Below are 25,682 nucleotides of genomic sequence, written 5' to 3' on the forward strand. Positions count from 1 at the left end.
ATTTAGTTTTCTTTTTTTTTTCTTTCGTAATATTGTCAGCAATGCTGATAGAATCCTTCATAACATTCAATATACTTTTTATGAAATATAAAAAATTATATAATGCTATTCATAGAGGATGTGGCACACTCTTATAATTTTAAGATTTGCTAACAATAAGTTGAGAATGAAAGTTAAATAAAATGCTTTAAAAATAATATTGTTAATACATTTTATTCTTTTTTTGTACATGAAGTGTACAAAACAAATAATTAAACTATACACTCATTTGCACATGTAGTTTTAAGGCTTTCAACAAGAAAGCTCACAAACACACCAGAAATATTTATTATATAACTATCCCAACCTTTGTTACTTAAAAGAAACTGGAGAATTAGTAAAATAAATTATTCTAATTAGATGATGAAAATATGGTATACATATAGGGTTATATTAAAGATACTGTAAATGAATAAGTATATAATTAGTTAACTCATAACCATGTGTAAATAAACTACATGCATGAAAACAAACAAAAAAAAGGTCAAGGAAACAAATATGTATCACATGTGTGTATACCAAGGGCACTTTCTTGTTAATAATGGATATTTAAATATCATAAAACTCTGGTAAAGTGTTTCAAAGCAACATAGACATTCCATAAAGAATTCATGGGCCTTTTTAAGAGTATATTGAAATTATCTACCACAATGATGAAGAATTCTTCTTGCATGAAAAAAGTACACTACACATATATTATGTAACACAATTTTTTTTATCATACGAGTATCAAAAAGATTTGCAAATGAACCGTATTTCTTTTCAAAGTATTTTAAATGGAAACAATGTAAGGCTTTTAAGGAATCAAGATCACATTCTAACAATTCAAATGCATAGCCAATCCTTCACTAATCATTACCTGTTAAGCAAACATTCTTTCAAATAGATGTTGTTTTAAAGCCAGCCAATCATTAAATATGCATGCCTATATCTTTATATTTAAGTACATATTACACAAAAAGCACACACTATTCTTTAAAGCCGTATTCCAAATTTACATAGAATATTATCAGAACACCAGGGAAGCACTGTAATAATAATTATTCAACACAGATTTGTACAGTGTATCTTTATTAATGTTTCTGGTGTTCAAATGAGAGAAAAAAAGGTAAATGAAATTCATTAACTAAGTTTTAAACTAGTAAAATAAAATCCCTTGTACCTAAGGAGAAAAAAAAAAATAAACTATCAATTAATCACTATTTATATCAAGCTCCATAACAATTAAAACATGAAATGTACAGTTAATTCTAAGTTCAAAAGATACACAGCCGTATGAAACCATATAAAATATGCAACACCCTGCAAGGAGTTCTCTATTTTGAAGAAGAATAAATATCACTGTTCATCAAGTGGCAGCATTAAATTATACTTAAAAATAAAGGATTTGCATATATGCATGCAATTTTCCTATATATACACGATTAGTCGACTTAGATTATCTTAGGAAATTTATTTCTTGTCACTAAATCACAAAAGAAATATTTAAAAATTTAAAAATCCAAGGCTGGATTTTTTTCTTTTTCAAAATAAAATCAGAGGAGGGGGATAAATCTCAAATATGCGTAGCACCCATGGCTCCTGAGAGTTCATCTTCATAGTTATTTCCACTGCCACTGCGACGCAGTTCATTCGGTTGCCTGGTGCCAGGTGCAATGGAAGAAGAGATGTTGTAGTGAGGTGGTGAAGGTGATGGGTAAGGTGGGCATGATGGTGAAATGGTAACTGTAGCAACAGCTCTTTGTCGTTGGATCACAGGAGCTTGACTGTTCAGACAGTTGTCATTGGCTTCGTTGTATGGCCGGCCAGTGGCTGGATTATAGAAGCCTGGTGTATAAGGAGGCGGAGGGTCTTCTGGAATGGAATGGAAACTTGAAATATGCAAAATACTCAATTTTCAAGGATAAATATAAACATATAAATGACAAAGAATATTTGGTAAGATATTCCTTGTAATTTAAACTATAATGACTTCAATAGTGAATCTCAAGTTCAATCCAAATAGGAATATCTTTCCAGAAAATATGTATAATCTCATTTACTTTTGAAACTATATAAGAAACTGTTGTAAGATACTTTCAATTCCTTTACAAAGTAAGAAAAATTATTATAATATTATTTTAAAATTATTTTTATATTTCCATAAAAAAAAAAGGTAACATTACAACTGTTCAAATTTTCTTTAAAAAAAGCAATTTAAAAAAAAACTGACATTACATTTAACTGCTGAAGTACCAATATACAGCCTTGTGCAATTTTATGGCAAATGTATATAATGTAATAAAATTATTTTTTCCAAACAGAAATTTCACTTAAGTATTTTTTAAACTAATAAGATTTAGACAACAAATGCTTCATAATTTCACCATTATTATTACTCCATTTCCCATGCAAAAGCCAAATTCTTTCGGGAGATAAGTAATGACAACATGAAGTTAAATAAATACTAAACAATGAGTAATAATCCAATTACAACAATGAACAAATTCAACTGTCCTATTATCAGTTTAATACTATAATATCCCCCCCCCCGATATTATCTACTGTCTTCCAATAAGAATTCTGCAATTTATTATCATATGACATATTAGATAAAAATTTGTTTAACATTATTTTCAACCAATCAATAGATGAAATTGCAATTTTTTTTGTTGTGTACTATACAGTATTCTACCCCCGACTCCCATCATTACTATAACAATTTTCTTCTTTGTCACATATCACATATCAAAACAAAGGTTAACAATGTTTATACATAAATGTAATAATAGGAAAAGAAATAAATCTGTGACTTAATATTAATTGAAAGTTACAAAATTTCATCTTTTAACCCAATTATTTAACATCACCTAGACTATTTTTATATTAAATGATTTTCTAAATAACTATTATTTATTTGCATATTTTTATAACAAGTAATTAAACTTCATATTATTTCTAAGGCTTTTTTGAAACTCATATTACAGGTGGTTCCAAAAACAATGTAAAAAAAAAAAAAAAGAAATTATTTTCATTAGTTATTTAGCAAGTTTTTAGCATGAAAAATATGGGATTTTGTATTGCTATTATAGTCACATTGTGAAGGAAAAATTCCTATTGATTATTAAAAAAATTAAAATTTAAAAAAAAAATAATAATTTTGAGAATTTGGGCAGAATGTAGCAGCAACGTTTGCATATCTCCTTCATTAATTTATATGGTTGTTATGATGAATCTAAAGAGGATAATTATCAATGAATAAATGTAAACTCATTCAAAGCTTGGAAAGGGTTCCAGGTACATCAAAGTTAGATTTACTATACTATAAACAAATAAATATATTTATGTTATATGAATCTATAGAATATGAAAAGCAAACTTTGCTCAAAAAGTTACTAAAAAAATAACCAAGAATTACCATGTTGTAGAAAACTAATATATCAGAATTACTATAAATACTACACAATGTTGATTGCAAAAATCAAATGCTACCTATGATTGAGCTTGAAGGTACTAAGCGATAGTTGTGGCGTTTATACAAATGCACTCTATCTCGTGCTTTGGCAACAGCTTGTTTACAAGCACCAGAACCTGGAAGCAAATATAATATATAAAAATAAGAAATTTATTAAATAAATGAAACCAAGGAAAAATATCTACTCTTCATTTAAAATTAATTTTATCAGTCATAAATTGCAGTTTTAGCTCAAAATACAAAAGCTTGTAATTGCTTTACTATTACAAATATAAATAAAGATTTAAAAAAATATAATAAATTGAGAAACTAAAACTTTTTATTTGCACAAGAATCAATAACAGATAATTTATCAGAAAAAAAAGTTTTAAGCATCATAACCCATCTTACCAGTGTATTTCAATTCATTCATATCTCGACTATGAACATCTGGCAAGTAATGAGATACTTCCTAAAAAAGACAAGTCCTTAAATGAATAAACTGACAATAAAAATGAAAGGATGCTAGCAAAATCATAATAACAGTTTATATTTATATATAAAAAAACATTTTTAGAGAACTAAAAATTGAATATTTTAAGATTTTTAATACATAATTCCCAAATATTAAAAAGTTTAGAAATAATTATTTTTCAAACTCAATACCTGATTTGGCCCCACTCATATGGAATTAAAATTAATTACATTAATCAAGTAACTGTTAATCAAATCATGAAAACAATATATAGTTATGAAAGATACTCAAGAATAGAAATATTTTTAAATTCAAGCATGCCTTTATATACCTGAAACACCTTACACTAAATAAAGGTTATTAAAAATAAATCTTGCAATTTCAAAAGCTAAGTAACTAAAATTAACAGAAAATTTACATGTGCTTTTTAAAACTTTTTAGCATGAAGTGCAGAATACAAAAGCTGTAATAAGGTTGCAACACATTTTGTTAAATATTGTTTAATGTTTTGACTTTTCCTCCAATTTTGACATTCTAACAATAACACCTGGACAAATAAATCTTCTTACATTTTTAAATAACTTCGTATTTAGACCTTGGATTAATGGGAATTAATGGGTGTAATAAATAAGGTACAATATTTCTGTATGGCCTAATGTACATTTTTTAGCTATTTCACTTTCAGTGAACATATGTGAAAATATTTCTGATATTTCACTGAATGAATTAAAGTACTTTGAATAAGCTCCTATATTTGAATAAGCTCAAAGTTTATCAAATAACAAACCATTCACTAAACACAAGTATAGTAAACTAAACACCACCACACAGCTTCAGCAGATAGAATGTTGCTAATCTTGCCAGAGAAATGTACTCGTTCTTTCATGCAATTACAGAAATTTTGTGCATGCTCATTAGCTGCAATTCGGGAATCTCATGGAAAAAGAACAACTGTCTAGCAAATCGAAACTGGAATGATTTATAGAGAAAGAAAAAAAAGAAGAGAGAAAAGGGGCGAGTTTCAGCATTACAAAATAATGAATGGTATTGTTTCATTTTTGGAAGCTATGACTATAATCTCTTATTCTTGCAATCTTTAGAGATCGGCATTTTTTAGATGTGCAAAAAGTAATTAAAAATTCTCTGTTTTTATGAAAATTTTCAAATTCTCCTGCATTTTCCTGATTTTTTAAACTCTGTGTTTTCTCAGTTTTCCCTGTTCTCCTGGTGGTGTGGCAAACGTGTTCTACCTTAATTTAAAATTAGCAGTTACAACTGAGCTATGACAAATAAGAAATGCATAAAAATTAAAACTTGGTACAAGCCAAGGAAAAATTCTATTACTTTTGTTCAAAATAAGTATATTATAGAAGATCATTTCAAATGAGACATTACAGAAAGAGGTAGAAAGAAGATAAATTCTGAAAATGGTTGATTCATAAAAAATTACAAATTGTCACAGAAAAAAATAAATACAGATAAATAACAATTATACAACCTGCAAATCTACCGAGCTTAGAAGATAGAAAATGTTTCTTTTTATATTGGCTTTTATTTTTCAGACAAAATATGAATCAGACATTAACACTTACCCGTTGTGCTTCAAAAATAATTGCACATTTATTTGCAAGCTCCACATAAGCTTCAGAAAGTTTTAAGAGACCTTCCTTCAGCCGAACAACCTTTATAGCCTCATTTTTATGAGATAGTTCTACAACTGAAATGTAAGTAATTAATACAGATGTAATTTTAATCTATAACCAATAAAAATTAAAATAATTCTATTCAACCTTTTTCTTAAAATATAGTTTCTTAATTCTTAGAGCTTTTTAATATAGAATTCTTTAATAAGCAGAAGCTATTAAAATAAAAGAAGCTGTAAAAACAGCTATTTAATGAAAATAGTTACTCAATGAGATAAGATAAAAACTGTTAAATATAACTGCTGCCTCAACAAAAGTTTTCCTCATATTCATAATAATTCAACAATTAACACAAACAAAAATTTTAATATGATGCTGCAGTTAAAGTTATATTATTATTATTAAGAATATTCAATCAATAATTCAAATTTTCAATCTCAGTCTAATATATTTTTTTGTTAATATAGATTTATGATACCAAATTTGTTCACATTTCACATCTTCAGAATAGTCAGGTCTTGGATTTGAAACTCAATTATGTGTTTTTAAATCATAACAACCACTGAAAATTGATATAATTCTATACCAGACATGCATTACAAAATCCTGTGCACTAAATTCTGTAAATTCAATAGGTTTGCTGTAGTGGATATATGGTGACATAGTCAACAAGTCTGAATAGCAAATAACGATGCTTATTAACAAGAAGACACAGATGATGAAACACATTTGAGACATACAAAAACAATACACAGCAGCACTTGGAGCACACAGCAGTCCACAAGTAGTAATCGGTAGTAAACAACCACAACAGCACACAAAACGACCAGACAGATCTCAGCAGGAGAGAATTCATGGAACTACTCACTATGGTCTTTACAAATGCCTGCAAATCTCTGCCTCCTTGCTTCAGCTATACTCAATTACTGACTCACTACTATATGATAGGCTACTCAGCACACGGCTTGTTGCTGTTTCAATACTACAATCCAAAACTCACTGCACATCTCAGTTTTTAATTCACTAATCGTTTGAGCTTCACTCAAAGCTTGTAGCTGGACTGATCCAATTAATTTGTCACTCATTAATTACATGACTGCCTCCATCTTAATTTGATGGGTTTTTCTAAGTACTGAAAAAAAGTTCTCAAAGAATAGCTATAATTCGTCTCCTAATGGTATTTAAATTTTTGGAGATTCTAGAATCTTCCATTTTGTCGCTAAAAATGGGGGTAGCTAATTCTCTATCCAATCAGCATCCAACAATACTGCCTGTCAAACTGTTTTCTTTGTAATGGAATTAACTGTGCTAGGAAGTTACATTAAAAATCTGTAACAATTACACATCTTCAACAGATGAGTTTGAGGTTCAATGAAGATTTTTTATAATCATAGCAAATTGATAAAAATTGAAATAATTTTATATCAAACTCATACAATGCCACCATAGACAACCGTATCACCACAGTAAGTAATTATATTTTGAGTATATTCTAATATAATCGCTAGAATAGGAAAGTTATGAACAAAATTCCTATTTTGATACTTTTGCAAATTTCATCATTTTTAAATAATTTAGAAACAGATTATATTGAAAAGAATTTGCTCTTTTAATTTACCTTCCAGTTGAGCTAAATATTTTGCCCTTTCAGCTTGGGATAACTTTATCTCTAAATTATTTATTTCTTCTTCTGTTGCTTTCTAAAAATAAAATAAAAATGAGATTATCTTCATTTTATGATCTAATCAACAGATTTTCAGAAATCTTACTTTAATTTAGTAAATAATAGGTTTAAATGTATTAAAAAATTCAAATAACTTAAATGGAGGAAAAAAATATACTATGATATTAGTCAATACATCATGTTTAGAATATAATGAATAAATCAAATTTCATGAATATATACGTAATTAATCTATGTATACTCTATAAATATTTTCCGAAACACTCAAATTCCGGTTTCACTGTAACTTTAACTTCTGCATTGCATGGGCTACTATTTTCCCCATAAAATCAAAATGTTAATAAAATTTTTTTTTAAAAAGATAAAAATAGGTCTATTTTTTTATATCAATACATTTTATGAATTATCTGGAAGACAGCAAAAATTACGTGCATAGTCATTGCAGTTACAATAACCCAGATATGATTTATCTTAAAATATTAAAATGTTGAAAAGAATTTGAAGCTTTATGTAATTGGAGACAAAGTACTTTGAAAAGATTGTCAAGCACTGTTAGTAAAGTGAAAATTGTGAGTGAGGTTTTTTTTTTTTTGTGTGTGTGTGTGTGTGCGTGTGCGTGTAAAACATGGTTTGAAGCAGGTACAGAATCTTTTTAATGATTTTTGCTCTTGATAACTTCAACTAAATAGCCTATTTTTTTTTTTTTTTTTTTTTTTCTAATGCTAGCCATGGCAAGCATGCCATAGAGGAAGACAGAAAACATTAAAGAGTGAACATGGGCATTTTAAACTTATATAGCTTTTGAAAGAAATTTGCCAATGCAGCATATTGGTAACATGGCAGGAAAATAAAAGCCTGTGCAACTTAAAGTTATAGTGAATCCAGAGTTGGAATAGTTAGGAAATTACTTTCAGAATGTAAATCACTTAGAAATTATTGTATATATACATATATTCATTAGAAATTTTATATATTATTCACAATGTAAAATTAAAAAATTCTTAAAAAAGAGTTACCATAAAAAATACTTACAAAAAAATTTTGAATAAAAAATATTAGAATATACTTGCAGAAAAGATAGCAAAAAAGTTTAAGAAATATTTTTTTAAAAAAATTAATGCTATATTAGAATTTCACACCTACAATTTCACATTCTTTAACAGAACAGAATTATAAACCTATATATTGGTGAGTTTTACAGGTTTATAACACTCTCAAGCCAGACTGTTGAATTTAGAATCTACTAAATTTGGTACAGAAATACTTTGAAGGGTGGGAATGAGCACCTCAGAGCAATTTTTTAAAAATTTTAAACAGAATTTTAATTTATTAAAAAAATAAACCAGATTTTGATGTTTTTAAACTATAACTTCTGAAAATATTACCATACAAAAAAGATTTTTACTGTCTTAAGCTAAAAAAAAAAAAAAAAAAAAAAACCTAATATTTGCAATAATGCCAATTTAGTTGCTGTAAAATTCTTTAGTCTAGATGTAAAATGCATATTTCAAAATAATAGTTTCATTGTTGTGAAGGAACCAAAATCATTTTTGTTGTTTGATCAAATATTTGATCGCAAAATTTTCTTTCACTGTTGAAAGTTAAAGGAGGATTCAATTTAATATTTTATGTAGCTAACAGGATGAATGGAAAAGTAAAGTTACAATATCGCTAAATTTAAAAGATAGATCAACTGGACATAATAACTGTATGATGTTATGAAACTACTTCCCATAGAAAAGTTCATATACTCAATGAACAGAACATAATAAAAACTATTCGTAGAACAAAGCTTTGAAGCTTTCATATCCATGACATTATCAAGGAACATTAAAGATTAAATTATGAAATTAAATTAAATATAACCAATATCTCTAGGGAAGCAGCTGACCAACAAAGGCAACTAATCATTCATAAGTGTTGATACGACATGCTGCATTTCTATTACAATATAAGACATGAACATACACAAGTACAGCTTTAAATTCCAATTTTTTTTAAGCACATTTTGGCTGCTGTCAAACAAATTAAAAACCTTTTATAACTTCCCAAATTCGAAATATTGGCAAATCATAAAGTTATTGAGAATATATTAATTACTAGTTATAAAATTTATTATCATATGGATGGCAAACAAATTCAATATAACATGAAAATAAAATCTGAAAAATGATTGTATATAGAAATGAAGAAAGAATATCTTTTTTTCACCTTAGAAGCTCTTTTCAACTCTTTACGTATCCTTTGTTCATTCAACTCACAAGTAGCCTAAAATATTTTGAAATGAAAAATATTTATTGATAAAAATTGTAAAATTATATTGAAAATACTTCATTTATTATTTCTTCAAAAAAATTGAGCAAAATACAAAAACAATTAAAGGTAATGGCTTCATACTTTTTGTCAATAAAAACATAAGCAAATTAGTTTTAATTAACAAATTTTATCTCTGTACTAAATAAGAACTAATATTATCATATTCTTTTTTTTTTATTGTACTAGATTCAGTTCTTAGAACAAATAATCATTACTCAGGAAACAAGTATACATATCTTAAATGAGTTTAAAATACTCAAAACGTGGAAAAAGTTACAAAATTTCACTGATTTCCCCTCTTTATCCTGCATACTCCAATTCTTACTATCACAATGAGAAGGATTCAGAAAAATTCTTCATTCTTATAAGGTAAATGACTTTCTATAAAATAAAATATTATGCTCCATACCTTTTAAATAAAACTAACAATAAGTGGTCATTTTAGAGGCATTAAAATTATAAAATTTTTAAACCAGGTTCTGTTTTCTTTCCCCTAAATTAAATCACATGAAGTTCAACCAAATAGCAAATTGTGTCTGAGAAAAAAAAAGTGAAAGATTAAAAATTCTGAAAGAAACATTTGTATAATTCAGCTAATGAGCATAAAAAATCATGCTATCAGTTATTTTAAATAGTATCAAAATTGCTAAAAATTGAAAATCGTTACTGTTAAGAACACAGATCAAAATTCAAAACTATGTGATTTATAAAAACAGATATAATTTTAAATTAGCAAAATAACTTAAAAAGAATTTATTAGAAAATTAATAAGAATGTCCACAGTTATTTATGAAAATTTGCATCAACATGCATAAAAAAAAAGTTTCACTCTTTTGAATGCTTTAAATTTAAAGCTATTCTCCAAAAACATGACTTTAATTACACAAATAGCTTAATTTCTTTTTTTTGTTTAAATAAATAAATCCTTAGGAGAAACAAAGAAATGTTATTCACATTGCAAAAAAATTTTGAAATGAAAGTAGTACAGATAAGTTTTGTAATACTGATATTAAAAAATTTGCATAATTTTGTATAATTTTGAAATGAAACTAGTACGGATAAGTTTTGTAATACTGATATTAAAAAATTTGTAATATGTTGATTCACAGTCAAATTCAATTTGATGTCTTAATTATTTTGTTTTTTAAACATGCGACAAAAATAATATATATATATATATATATATATATATATATATATATATATATATATATATATATATATATATATATATATATATATATATATATATATATATATATATATATATATTTATATATATATATATATAATATATATATATATATATATATATATATATTTTTCATAATTTCAGTGCTCAATTTCTTTCTAAAATGTTAAATTATATATAAAAGCACAATAAGAGATTAGAATTATATACAGACCAGTTGATTTTGTGCTGCATCTAACTGTTTTTCACCTTCTAAAATCAATTCAAAATGATTTTTAAATGTTTTCAGATGCTCTGTAAAATAATAATAATAAAAAAATGCAATTAGAAAAGTTTATAAAAGTGGTTTCAACCAGAAATAAAAATTCATCCACAGAAATATTTTTAAAAATAAGTTTAGAAAAATCTCTTATAATACATGTATGTTATACATTTTCTCATAAAGGATAATTAAGGCAATTAATTCTTTAAATAATATCTTCATTGTTGTAATGACATTAAGGAAAATGCATCTCTTTAAATTAAAATAAATCTATGACTAAGCAGTGATGCAATTTGAATAGAAAGACGAAAAGAAAGGAGAAAGCAAAGATGAGAATGAATTTTGATCTCATACAACTTTAAAAGGGAAACTTCCTTATAAGTTTAGCTGATTTTGCATTTATTTTATACCCCTATATATTGTGAAGTGATGAATGAAATTGATGAGTAGAAAATTCAGAAGAATATTTTATGAGTGCAGATAAATTGAACATGTGATAAATGCTTTTTAAATATATAAGAGAGAGAGCTTCATTGCTGCTTTTGAATTATTATAAAACTGGTATTTCATTCATGTAACAAACAAGAATTTAACAAATTTGGCTGTTTATTTATCAAAGCATGCCAGATAATAGTGAGAAATAAGTTTAATATAATTTTGTTGAAATTCAATATCTTCTTTGACCAAACATTTAAAAAAAAAAAAACATCAAATTCTTTACAATCATTTTTTTAAAAATACCTCGTCCTATTATTACAACAAAGTATTCAATCATATCTTTTATCCAGATATTTCAAGGCAGATAATTTAATTCCTTAGAGACAATTTGGACAAAAAAAAAAAGTCTGGTTCAAATTTAAATGAGGACACTAACAACTAATATATTAAAATTACATGTATTATGATTACTACTGCATTGTGAACAAGCTTTTATCAATTTAACATAATCTAGAAAAAAAATTTCACATTGCTAACATGTTGGTGGAATGTCAAATATCTACATGGTAAAATGCTTGTAGATGCATTAATAAGAAGTGGTTGAAACAAAGGTTTCATAAATTGTTTAGCTTGTATTTTTTCCCCCAAATATTTTCAATTTGCTCATTAAAAACATATTAAACGATTTACATAACATATAAGCTGTAATTTTGCAATAGATGTTGATATTTTTTTTTTTTTTTGTAAGAGTGTATTCTATCATGTAATGGTGAATTGATACAAATAAATGAATTATATAATAAACAGATTTATTATTTGAAGAAATATCTAATTAAAATGAAACCTTGAAATCTGCATTACTTTTACGATGCAATCAATATAGGGTCATATTTTAATCTTAAAATAAGTTAGGAATATTAAATTTTCTACATGCCATTCAAAAGATGCTAAAGCAACATTTTGTGCTCTCTCAACTAATATCATGCATACAATTTTTTTTCTTCAAAATATTAGATATCTATTTACTGGAATCTGACCATTTCTATATTAACTGAGTAATATGCTTTCAAGTGAAATACAAATTGGATTTTTTTAAAGTGAATTCTTTAAAAAAAAATGCCTATAAAAATTAAAATATGTACTTTAATTTATAAGACACTGACGATTTAAAACAAAAATGAGGGAGACAATTAAACATATAATATGCAAGTACTTATTACAAAAGCAATGCAAAAACAATCTGACAATGTATAACAACATTTTTTAAGTTTATGTAATTTTCATGAATTACAAGTTCAAAAATATTTTAAACATTTTAAAAAACGAAATTTTTTGTCTGTATATTTCCGCATCAAAAAGTTTTTAAAGAAACATTTTTCTTGAATCTTCTGTTTAAAAATACACTGTGATTTATTCTAAAAATTTTACTAATTATATTTGATAATAACATTTATCATTTATACAATTGCAGAAATTAAGGGGTTTTTTTTCAATGGTTGACTATCAAATATTTTTATAAAATACACCAATAAAAAATAATAAACATACCAATAAAATCTTTTTGTACATCAGTCCACATGCTATTTAATTCACCTAACTGGCTCATAATGTCCTAAAAATAAGAAAAATACATTTCCATAAATACAAATTGCTCTGAATTTCACAAAACAAATCTAATGCTGAAAATTTTCAAAACTAATTATAATTCAAAAGTTTCATTCTTTCAGATATGCAATTCTAATAAAAAATTTTAAAAAATACGTTTTTTTTATTTAAAAAAAAATATTTAATTTACAAATGAATTAAAAATCAATAATCACAATACATATAATAATACAAAAAATCAGCAATCACAATACATATAATGATACAAAAAATCAATAATCACAATACATATAATGATACAAACACATACACACCTGAATTGCTCTATTTTCATCACATGTGGCCCATTTAACCATATCTTGAGAAGCTGGAAAATACAAAAATATGTCATAAACTTTATTCATATGAAGATTTTTTTTAAAGCTATCGGCATTTAAAAAAAGAAAAAGAAAGAATGAAAGGAAAACCCAATATTATTGTATATTACAACATTTGCAATAGGTGATAGTGAAGCATAGAGTTACATGGTTAAGAGTGTTACAATGAATTTCTATTTAATATAGTGACAACATTGGTTCTAATTTATTTATAATTTTGTCAGTCATCTTGTTTTCCAGAAACTTGTATTTTGGAAGAATTAGCACTATTACTATATCTCTATTTTAGCAGGCTAAAAGTTAAATTCTGTATTTGTAATTAAATTCTCTTTATTCACAAGTGGTGTTTATTTTATGATGAATAATATTTTAGGAGTGAAGATAATTGTGCTTAAAATATTTTGTGTTAACATGGCTTATCTGAATTCATATATGTTGTCATAAAAACCTTTCGTTACAAGTTTTAACACACTTTCATAAAAACCTTTATTCATAAGCTTTATTCACAAGCTTTAACAGTTAAAAACCCTTTGTTATGATAGATGGGGCACAATATTACAGAATGAAATTACAAACATAATTTGTTATATACAAAATTTATCCAATTAACACATTAAAAAAGAACACGTTTCCTAAAATAAATTTAATGCCCTTGATATATATGCAGTTTTCAATTAAATAATTCAGATTACAAATATGAACAATAACAAATAAATTGGTTAATTTCTCTCTTCCTTCTCAACAGGATTGCATATCCTTTTACGATATTTTTACATTCTTTTTATATTATTAGCAATATTCACTAATCAATATTTATTGACATCTTGTTTTCGATATTGAAACCTGAAAACTGGACCAAAAGAAAGAGAGGTTTAGTATCTGGAGAACATAGGATAATTGCTCTGTTGCTGTTGTAAACTCTATGCCCCATTCAACCAAATTTAAAGCAATTCAATTAAAAACAAGACTATAAAATATGGTATTTTATTTTTTAAATGAATAAAGAATTATCATACATTTTAGTATTTCAATTCTAAGGAATTTAAATAAAACCACATTCTTCATAAAATTTGTTATTTTATAATAACTACTACTATAACACTGTACTCTAATAATGGGGTACTGAGTTAAATGTTCATCATTATAAAATACTGAAACAGACTTAAGCATTGTAATACTGTAATATTAATTTTGGCGTGTTAGAGAAGAGATCAAAGATCACTTTGCTACTGTTGACATTACAGACGAAAAAAACAAACAAAAAAACATATAATAATGCGCTCTACCTTCCTCTGTGAAATTCATTAACATGAAATACTAATTCGAAAAAAAGAATCCATTGCAGACATAAAAGCCTGCCAATTACAATTGTGAGTTTATTATTCTGAATGGCAAAAGCTTATTAACTGCATGCAATAGGCACACATAATCAAACTTTTACTATGGTTAGCAATGACATTGTTGCCCCCTACCCCCCCTAACTAATCACTGATTCAATAAACATGAAATATTCAGATCTTTTGTCATCACAATCTTTTTTTTTCATTGATATGCAGTTAATACACAGATCCCTTATTAGCTAATAAGGCAGACATTTTCAATAAAGAATAGCAAACAAAAAATGAAACCAAATTTAAAAGACAGATTAATTCAACTTTATACATTCCTACAAAAGTAATGTATTTATTATAGAAATATATAGAAGCATCACTTCTAGATAAAGAGAATAATTGGTCTATTTGAGAAAAGTGATTTTTATGCATCATCATTAAAAATTAAGTCAGCATTTAAAGAATTAAGTATCAAATATTTCAAAAATTATAATCATAACTAGAAGTAAATAGATATATACACTGAAAACAGATATTTTGATAGATAAAAAAAAGAAAAAATGTGACTTTTTACTTCACGTCTATTATGAAAAGTCCTTTCTAATGATTAAAACTACGATTCTTGAATTGAGTTCTATAAGAGATTCATGCCAAAGTCTAAATAAATCACAATAGCAGAAAATAAAATGTTTAATAGAAAAAAAATAATAATGTTGTTTAAACAACAACAAAAAAAAATCAATTACTCAACTTCTATATTCTTTTTTAAAAGAATTTCAACACATTCAATTAAATTGAAAGGATTTCATTTGATGTTTTCAAGTATTTGACAACAGATTTTCCTTCCTTTCCTTATTTTATTATAACCCAATTCTGTATGTGATTGAAGATATCAGGTTGCAAATAATACGTATTTACCGTTTAGAAATTTTTCTCCAAGAGTTTTATACACGAGAATAATCTTATTTTCAAAATAGCCCATCAATTTATCAAACAAAGTGAGCAAATATATGTATACAAAAAAAAAAAAAAAAAACTTCACTAAACAATTACTTTTAAAGAGAAAATAAGAAGCAAAACTTAAATGATTAAATATGAAATATGTATACCTGTTCTTGTTCTATATCTAGAAAACATTACAGTGAGTTGCTATTTTCATCCCAGTATTAAATTTTATGAAATGAACACTTATGCCCCATTAATAGCAACAAGATTAAAAGAATCAATAACCATAATATCTTATTCAAAAACAAGTTTTAAAAAAATATCTTGAATGCATTATAATCATCTGAATAAATTAGAAACCAAAAAAAATTTTTTTGAATAAACATCACTGAAATTATATCAAAAACAATAAGCACTAAAAATACAGGTGATAAATTTGTTACATTTTCATCCAATATTTCGTTTACACGGTTTATTCAGTACGAATTTCACAGTAAAAATAGTTTAAATTTTACTAACCTGAATTCTGTGCAGACATAAATGCTTTTGTAGCATGTCTCAGATCTTTCAATTCTGATATAACCATGTTCAGATCAGAATGACCAGCACCTAAAGATCTCAAACGAACACTACTCCTATTAACGAAAATATGAGATATAATAAAAAGCTATATTCTAAACAATTTAGTAAAACTTTAATATTGATATTAAAAGTTTCATTTGGTTATGAAAGGAAGATGATAGATGGAAAAAGCACTGAAATATCCTGGATAAGTATAAATAACTATTAATAATAAACTGTCAAAAATCAACAAACACAAAAAAACTATAAAATTCAATTTTAATTTAATATTTTTGAAAAGATGAAATGAGTTTTTAATCTGAATTAAAGACTTCTGTTAGCTGATTTGCTTGAATTAATAGTAGCTATAATTTTCAATTAAATATTTTATATAACTTATTTATTTTAGTAATTTCTTCATCAAAATATTTCTAAATTTCAAATATTGATAGATATATAATTCATAATATTTTAAATGCCTTACGCAGTTCTTTTAATTTTAATATCTTATTCCTGTCCCTTCCCTAAAATTCATGAAAAATAGATACAGTCTATTATTTTGTCTTTTAATAATGAAACCAAAATTCCAATAAAAAAAATGTAGAAACTTTGCATTATTCATGCTACTTGTATAATATTATACATATATATATATATATATATATATATATATATATATATATATATATATATATATATATATATATATATATATTAATAATAGACACTGATTGTATGTATGTGTTGGCACTTTACAGACAAAACCATTTGATTAACAGCTACTAAATTTTGCACATGTATATCTTGGAGGTAAGGAATGTCTACTTAGAAGCAATTTTGAAAAATTTAATTAAATAAAAAGAAATAGAGCTGAATTTTGGCATGTTCTCATTATAACATTTGAAAATATCAAAAAATAAATGTTGTACCATTTCAAAATTTAAACATTGTTTTCATGATATCAATTTAATAGTAGTGCAAATTCTTGTAATTATATATATATAATTACAAGAATTAAAATTGTAATAATTGCAAATTCTTGCAATTATATATGTTTGATATTCAACAATAAATTACATTTTTGCGCTAAAATTCAAATCATATTTAATGTTTCATCAACTTGTAATTATCAACTTGTAAAAATCAAGTGATTTTTTTCCATTGTTGAAATCTAAAGAACAATGATTCTGTTTAATATCTGTGTACTTATGAGTCATGTGAAAAAATAAAGTTACAATGTCACAAAATTTAAAAATAGATGAAACCAATATTTATGTTTCTAATAATGCCATTACATGGGATTGATCTGTATTAGAAAGAAGATGTACAAAATAAATAGAGCATATTTAAGAGATGATTGAAACAAAATGAATTTAATGTCAGATAATTTGGCCAAACCACGGATTTTAAGTTATTTATATACAATTTAATGAAAATTAAATATGAACAATATTTTTAGTGTGCAAGGTGGTCAACAAAGGCTAATAATTTTAAAAGAAAGGAAAGATTCATTCTTTTGTGATTAAAACTGAATGAGTTTTGGAAATTTGAATATCATTATCTTATAAAAATGCATGATTTAAATTATTCCATAGACCATCTCAAAGAAAATATGCAAATTAATGTTCAGTTTCCCTAAGGCTGATTAGTTTCAGATTATGAAAATACTGGTTTCTCTAAATTTGCAATATTCAAAATTTTATAAATCAGTCAGATTTGATCACAGAAGATAGAAATAATTTTATTTATTTATTTTTTTAATTTAAAAGTTGAAGTGTCAGGACTATTTAACAGAATATGATTCCTTATGATCAAAAGACTGTATAATATTTAGGCTTCATAATTTGCTAGAAATATATTTATTGACTGAAACAAAATAAAATATTACTTATGTCAATTAAATCCTTTTGACATAAAGCTAAAAACTGAATTTTCTGATGAATCAGAAAAATTTTTTTGAAATTTTTTTTTTTGAGACATTGCATAAAATATAAAAATTACCCTGTAGTGTACACAAGACTTCAATGCTAAATGATTCTGTTTTCTAGACTCATAATTTAAAAAAATAAATAAATAAATAATTAAAAAAACATGCTTCACTTCAGCAAAAAAGGAGGGTTGTATTAATTGTAATTTAATCACTTTAATTTAAAGTTCAAATTTTAAGGGAGCCAACAGAAAATTAGAGAGATATATAGTGCATAGAACAGAATAGCTTAGGATTTCTATAATGGTATGAGTTATATGGCTATCAAAATTTGAAGTTTAAAAGCATTTTGCTGAAGAAATTCTTCAAAGACCAAATGAATGATTTAATTGAAAATTTTAGTGAATATTAATACCAGAGAACCAGCTGGTTGCCAAAGGTGGCTAGATTTAAATATAAATATTTTATGGATTATTCTCCAAATTAAGTAAATATATGCTTTTTCCTCCTGAAAACAGCTTGGCCAATATGATTTATGCTAAGGACAGAAGTTCAATTTCACTACTTTATATGTTTCATTATTTTTTTTATATTAATATCGATGGTAATTTAGATTGCAGAAAGAAATCTGCAACATCAATAGACTCTTATCAATAACTTTTGGGGTTTTTTTCAGAATTATTTTTATTATTTTTGTAATATATTTAATATTCAAATAAGAATTCTTGTATTCTTTATATTTTTGTTAGAAAACATGCTCAAGAAAAACTGATTAAATAAGACAGAAAAATAAATAATGCAGAAAAAATGATATGCAAAATGTAACATTGAAAAGATATATATATATATATATATATATATATATATATATATATATATATATATATTGAACTTTAAGACATAAATTATTTTTGAACTGTAATATTTTTAGAAGTCATTATGGGAAAATGAGGAAAATTAGCTAATTTTCTGTTAAAACTAAATTTTGTATTATAATTTCTAAAAAATTGCTCTGAGGTGCACATTTCCCTCTTCCAAAAGATATAGGCACCAAGTTCAGAAACCACATTTTGAGCCAAATAATCTAGATTGCAGAGTATATAATAAATACACATTCAACTTTATTATAATTAAATATACAAAAACAATTCAACAATTTCAAGCTTTCCATATCATTTTATTAAGCAATGTTTTAAAAGATATTAAAAATGTTTGACTCAAAATTTCATTAGCTCAATTATCTAATTAATTTTCTTTATTTCTCTCATTCTCACTCACTTTTCCCCATTTAATCTGTATGTCCTCTATTAAAACTGCAGTAAATTATACAGTTGTTTAGTTTAACTTGTTCTAATCACATTTGCTGATTAGATTTATTGCTTATGACAGAAAAAATATAGATAACCCAACCTGGAATTTTTATAGATTAAATCTTCCAATTATTAGGGAAGGGGGAGAAATCGAAGAAAAAAAATCCTTTTTTAAATCTTTTATCAAAAGATTTAAAAAAAATTATTTTATGTTTAAAAAAAACATCCTTTCTTCCATTATCTCATGACCAATAAGGTGTATGCAGATACATATTTGTGGTTAGTTCCAAGTATACTGATCTGAGGTACATGCAAAATAGTAATTATGACATAAAAGTATAAAGTAAAAAGGTAGACATTTCCAACTGCAAAGCACAAAAATAAATCCCTATTCAAAATTTGCAAGAGGTATTAAATTTAAATCTGCAAATCCAAGTTTCAAATTATAACAATTATTATTATTTATTTATTTTCAAATTTATATTAACAAGGATCTTGAAGAATTTTAACTAATGATTAGTAAATAAATGTTAATAACTTTCATTTCAAAAAAGGATATAATAGAATAAATATTATTTACTTCTCATTCACTTAAGAAATTATAGTGTAGCATTTGGTCTAAGTGTATAAAAAATTTTTGTGTAGCATTTGGTGTAAGTGTATAAAAATTTTTTATTTCCTAGATTTTCCTTTTTTTATTTTCCTTATTTCTTTATTTTTATAAAATTAGTTTTGCTTAAATAAATAGTGTCTCAAGCCTTATTTTTTAGAGCTCATCACAATCATTCAATTACTACCAGATTTTATCAGTATAAAAGTATATAGGCTTAAATTATAATATTTTGTATTATTTCGAGAAGTGAAACATTACTGATTTAAAAAAGTTTTATGTCAGGATACACTTTTATAAAAATTCCAATTTCAACTATGTCATATTTGATGAATATGTTGAACTTGTCTTTAGATTTGACTACTTTAAAATTATATATATACAGAAAGTTTATTCATTTCATTTTTTATTAGAAACAAAATTACAGTTAAAATCAAGTACTTAAGAATCAAGAACATTAAAAATCAAGAATGTTATAAATTAATGACAATTTAAGAAATTTTACCTTCTCAAAACTTTACTTGCTCTGTCCATTTAAACTTTGACTAAGACAAAAGAAAACTGCAAGCTATATATTATTTCTCTTTAGAAAAACCTGCAAATATATAAATAAATGAAAAAAGAAAACATTACATGCAATCAAACTCTTTTAGAAAGCAAAATTAGATTCAAATATTAATTTAAAATATTATATAATATATTATACAAAAATAGTACCAAATGCTAAAAAAATGTTGATAAATTATGTACTTTCATTTCTGATTCAGAGTCATCAAGACAATTTTCTTGAAAAATATTAAATGTTTACTTTTTTCTTTAAATTTAATTATCAATTTGTTTCTAAATCTCTAGCAATAGGGGATAGAAATAATTTCAAAACCATATAAATAAAAAAATTGAGAAGAATTTTTTCCAAGGGAAAATCAATTTAATTTTATTGAATCCAATTATATTCTTGTTACATACATATATTGATCATGTTTTACTAACATTTTCCAATATTGATTGGTAAGTAAAACAAAATGATTTAAGACATTTAATCAAAATCAAAGATGAAGTATCAAGATTCAGAGCTGCTCTTACTTAAATAGACTAGTTTAATATATATATTCAGCCAAGAAGAATATTTATATAAGCAAACAATTACAAATCAAAAGATAATCAATTTAGCACCCCCCCCCCCATTTTAACTTCCAAACACTTTACAAACAAAAAAAACCCCTTTTTCTGGAATGTATATGTAATGATATTTTAACTCTAATTTCAATTTAATTAATTTTCAAGATTTTATCTTAATTTAGCCCATAGTAACTTCTTTCTAAAATATTCTCTTATTTCGTGATCCAATTCCACTGTCTCTACTTAATTAATTCAAGAGAAGCTTTGTTAAATTCCCGAATCAGCTAACTTTCCCACACTCCGTGTGAAGAGGCAAAATACCGCTGATGAGGCAAATTCTTTTTTAAAATCTCCCTGTGTTTCCCTTACCTTCTCCGCGCGTGTAACGAAATCTCGTAATATATTAGCACTGTAAAGAAATATTTTCCCTATCAAAATCATAGGTTATATAAGACTAGGGATAAAATGTCCAAGAGCTTTTTTCCTCATTCCTTTTCTGTGTCGTTCTGTGTGCTCATCACTTGTACATATACCTGCTTCTTCAAAATGAAATAAAACGACGTCACGAAATTAAAAGTATCTTCACTGTCTTCAAATTGCATCATGCTTCATATAAAAATAATGTTACATATATATATAATGGGAAGGACAAAAACTTTAGCTAAATTAAGGCTATCAAATTCTGAATTAGTAAATATGAGATGGGAAGACTTCACTTCTGCTACAATTCTTTAAAAGTTATATATAATTAATAGTTAATTTAATATGAATTATTTTAAAAATGTGAGCTAAATTTAACATAAATCTGGGAAAAAACAATCATCAGATAGTCAAAATTCAAAAGTATCCTATTTAATCTTGAATATCCAGCCACTTTCATTTTAAATTAATACTCAATAATAGAGGTTCCCAAACTTTTACCATTATGACCTATTTTTTGATAACTGAATCTATAATGACTTACTCCATCATCAATTCCCTTTATTTTTTTCAAAAATGAACAGAACACAAACTTTTAGAAAGTGGTTTCATGAACTAAAAATAAATCTTAGTGATGCTTTAAAGTCTAATTCACATACCACCCAACACACCCCCTCAAACAAACTTAGTAAGTTTATTATGTATTACTTAATAATATCTAATTAATAATTTGGAAATAGTATAATAAGTAAAAATTGTTATGTATCTAAATCCATTAACATATATAAAAAAAAAATTTGCAAAAAAAGAAACAAACATGCAGTTTTTTAAACATCCCCCCCCAAATTTATAAAAAGGGTAATAGTTTAATTCTCAGATGTTATTATGATTTCATATAAGAACAATGATTAACATATACTGCAGTCTTAAAAGGATGACATAAAGGACTGTGAAAAAATATTCAAAATTTATACAGCTCTAAAAGGAAATTTATTAAGGTAACATTATAACTTCTAAAATTAATGGAAACTTTCTTTTCATTAAGTATAGACTTCTTATTACAGTGATGATTACTTTAAAAAGTACTGAAAAACTTATTACATTTACAAATAAAATCTTCATTCTAAATAGAAAAATTTCATTAACAATGGTTGGTACAATTGAGCATCTGTAGTCTGGGTTTGTAAGATATAAATAACAGACATACTAAAGCAAGGACTGAATCCATCAACTACAAATTCAAACTTGATGAATAGCAAATAAATTAAAAGCTTTGTAAAAAAAAATATTTTAGTTAGAAAAACATTGAAAAAGAATCTTCAGGAAAAAGAATCTTTAGTGATTTGAACTTATGAATGAAATCATTAGAAATAAATTTGTATATTTTTATTTTTTAGTAACCACGAACTTTTTTAGGTTATAGTTTTATAATTTTGAAGAAAATCAGATTATTTCTAGTTATTCTAGTATAATGATCATAGAAGTTAATCTCTACAAATTATTCATGTCTTAAAATATGTCGCTCCACCCCCCAAAAAAAAGTAAAAGAAAGAATATACCCATACGCAATTCAAAAGTACAAATTATAAAAAATGATATAATTAAGAAAGTAGTAAAAATTTAAAGTTCAAAATATTTAGAAGATGTTTTTAAGTGATCAATCCAATTTTAACAATATATATGATTTATTAAATATCAAAATGTCAACTATATAAAATGTTCTTATCCTAAGTTTTTGGAAATAAATAAAAATAAATTAGTAAATAAAATAAATGCAATCCTTCAAATTTTAACAAATTTGTTCAAAGAAGTCTTCTGCCCAAATCATGTTTATGAAAATATACTCTAAAGGATTATTTCCTGATGTTGGACACTAGATGAATTTACAAATTTTAATTCATAATACAAAATGCCTATGAATTATTACTTTGAATGCTTCAAGACTTTTCATAACTTTCTCATCTAATTTTGAAACATATTAAAAGAGGTATAAAATTACATATAATAATGGATCGGTACACAGATTCTAGTTAGATCATCTTTGGACTAACACATTATTATTTCAATAATTGAAATAATAGTATTATATTAGAATGGTGTTAGTAATGGTAATAGTGTTAGAATAGTTAGTATTAGAATGGATCTAAAAGGAAAATAAAGAAATAAATAGATTACTAATTCTATTCCTGATTTTTGTAGGTATGAAAAATTTTCAGGACAAAAAGAATATATCAGCAACAAATTACGTGAATATGCAAGATATTCGTATTAAGGATAACTATAAACTAAAGAAAATATCAAAATATTCAAATCCTGTCAGTTCATCATAAATAACATACAAAATTTTCTTGCAATATTACTGCTTATAAAGCTTGGAGACTTAACCTTGAAAATCTTGAATATCAAAATAAATAAAAAAAATAAACACCAACTACGAAATTTTCTTTTCTCAATGTGTTAATTAAAACATTTTAAATAATCACCAATACGAAAGTGATCATTCATTCCGTCATAATGCAATGATTTCAAGTCTTATACTAATAATCTATATTCACTAAATTTTAATTTAATACATTTACGCCATCATGAAAAATAATTGCATCAGATAATACGTAAATTATCTTCTGCTAAAACCTCTCAGGATAAAAAAAAAAAAATCAATTCCAAACACAAAAACATTTCATATTACACAAAGCAGACATAAAGGAAATCGAAAACAACAACCATATCTAAATAGAGCAGTCAATAACAAAAGAATGACCAACATTCTACTGAAAAACTACTACGCACTTAAAAATTTTTCATTTTGTTTTTAATAGAAAATTAGATTTGCGTAAATGTATAGAAAGGGAAAGAAAATATAAATGTATGTAGTCTTTAGTTCTGCACTTTGTTTATACTAACCTCATTGGCAATTTCATAAGAAGCTCATAATCGCAGAAACTAAAAGAATCATTAACAATTAGCAGATTACTTTTGTTATCCTTTATTTAGCATTGTTCAGGGACAAACAAAAATTAAATGGTTTATATATAAAGTTTATATAATCTAACAGACAGACTACATTTTTGTTACAAAGCACAGATGACACTTAACACAGGAACGAATCAACACAAATAATATCCCCCTCCTCTTCTATTGAGATCAAAAAGAAATATCATATACGATAAATAAAAGAAATTCAGGCTGTAAAAAATTAATTTTTTTTAAATATTTTTCAGGGAATTTATGATATTTGATTCATAAAATCAAAGAAAATTTCATGCAGAATAAAATTACGAATACGGAAGTGTTTGCAAATTAATCGTAGTATCTAATATTAAGATGTTAAAACTCAAAGTAGAAAAAATTACTAATAAATTTCACATAAATTACAACTTTCAATGAATTTTTTACAAATATTATCTTTGCAATTTGTTCACTTAACTTTTACAGACGCCAACACATCAAAGCGGCTAAGTATAAAGTTCATCTTAAAATACTACCTATAATTGCATTTCCAATCAATTTTTAAACTAAGAAGTTTATTTGAATTATAAATCCTTTTCTTAAAAACCTTATTTATCATCTAAAATATACAATTTTATGATATATAAACGGTAAGCGTCAATGATTAATCATTGTAGGGTGGAAAATAATTTGTAGGTCAGCTTGTCTTGCAAGTTTATTTATGAATTTATGAAATGTACTGAATCTAACTGCAACTGTGTTTATACTCATCCCGACATGTAATGTAAACATAAACAAATTTCTTGAAAATATATCGAATAAATTTTATCTGCTATCAATAACTTCTTTTATTTATGATATGAGTTTTGGAATTTTTATAAATTAAACTTAGAAATTTATAGCTGCTTTCAAACATTTGTTTGAGTTATTAAAGTTATGAATAAAACTTGTTGCCACTTGATATCTAATTGAAAATGCTTTTAAACAAACTTATTGTGTGTGAAAATATTTTGATATCATCTCAAAAATTTCAGTTGCGACATAAA

At 25.1% G+C, this 25,682-nt stretch overlaps 1 protein-coding gene across 3 annotated transcripts; it reads right to left on the reverse strand.

Annotated features, from left to right (window-relative positions):
• On the reverse strand, nt 1-24,821 carry LOC129983975 (uncharacterized). Of its 3 annotated transcripts, none has more exons than XM_056093709.1 (12): nt 24,592-24,821; nt 20,654-20,743; nt 16,260-16,375; nt 13,402-13,454; nt 13,031-13,094; nt 10,997-11,076; nt 9,486-9,542; nt 7,209-7,290; nt 5,540-5,664; nt 3,884-3,944; nt 3,511-3,609; nt 1-1,890 (listed from the first exon to the last, which is right to left on the reverse strand). In XM_056093709.1, the coding sequence occupies exons 2-12, from the start codon at nt 20,680-20,682 to the stop codon at nt 1,595-1,597; spliced, it is 1,062 nt and encodes a 353-aa protein (XP_055949684.1). In that variant the 5' UTR covers nt 20,683-20,743; nt 24,592-24,821; the 3' UTR covers nt 1-1,594. The 3 variants fall into 3 exon arrangements, with proteins under 3 accessions (XP_055949684.1, XP_055949685.1, XP_055949683.1); XM_056093710.1 differs by having other exon boundaries at nt 4-1,893; nt 16,260-16,369; nt 24,592-24,819; XM_056093708.1 differs by having other exon boundaries at nt 6-1,893; nt 24,592-24,817.
• Between the last annotated feature and the right edge of the window lie 861 nt (nt 24,822-25,682).

This window comes from Argiope bruennichi, chromosome 9, assembly GCF_947563725.1.
Source record: "Argiope bruennichi chromosome 9, qqArgBrue1.1, whole genome shotgun sequence".
Classification (NCBI taxonomy): Eukaryota; Metazoa; Arthropoda; class Arachnida; order Araneae; family Araneidae; genus Argiope; species Argiope bruennichi.

Coding starts and splice junctions, on each gene's coding strand:
- LOC129983975 (XM_056093708.1), bottom strand. CDS start 20,682: ATGGACAGAGCAAGTAAAGTTTTGAGAAG. Junction 13,455..16,259: donor TATGTCTGCACAGAATTCAG/GTTAGTAAAATT, acceptor TGTATTTTCCAG/CTTCTCAAGATATGGTTAAA. Junction 3,945..5,539: donor TTATTTTTGAAGCACAACGG/GTAAGTGTTAAT, acceptor TGTCTTTTTTAG/GAAGTATCTCATTACTTGCC.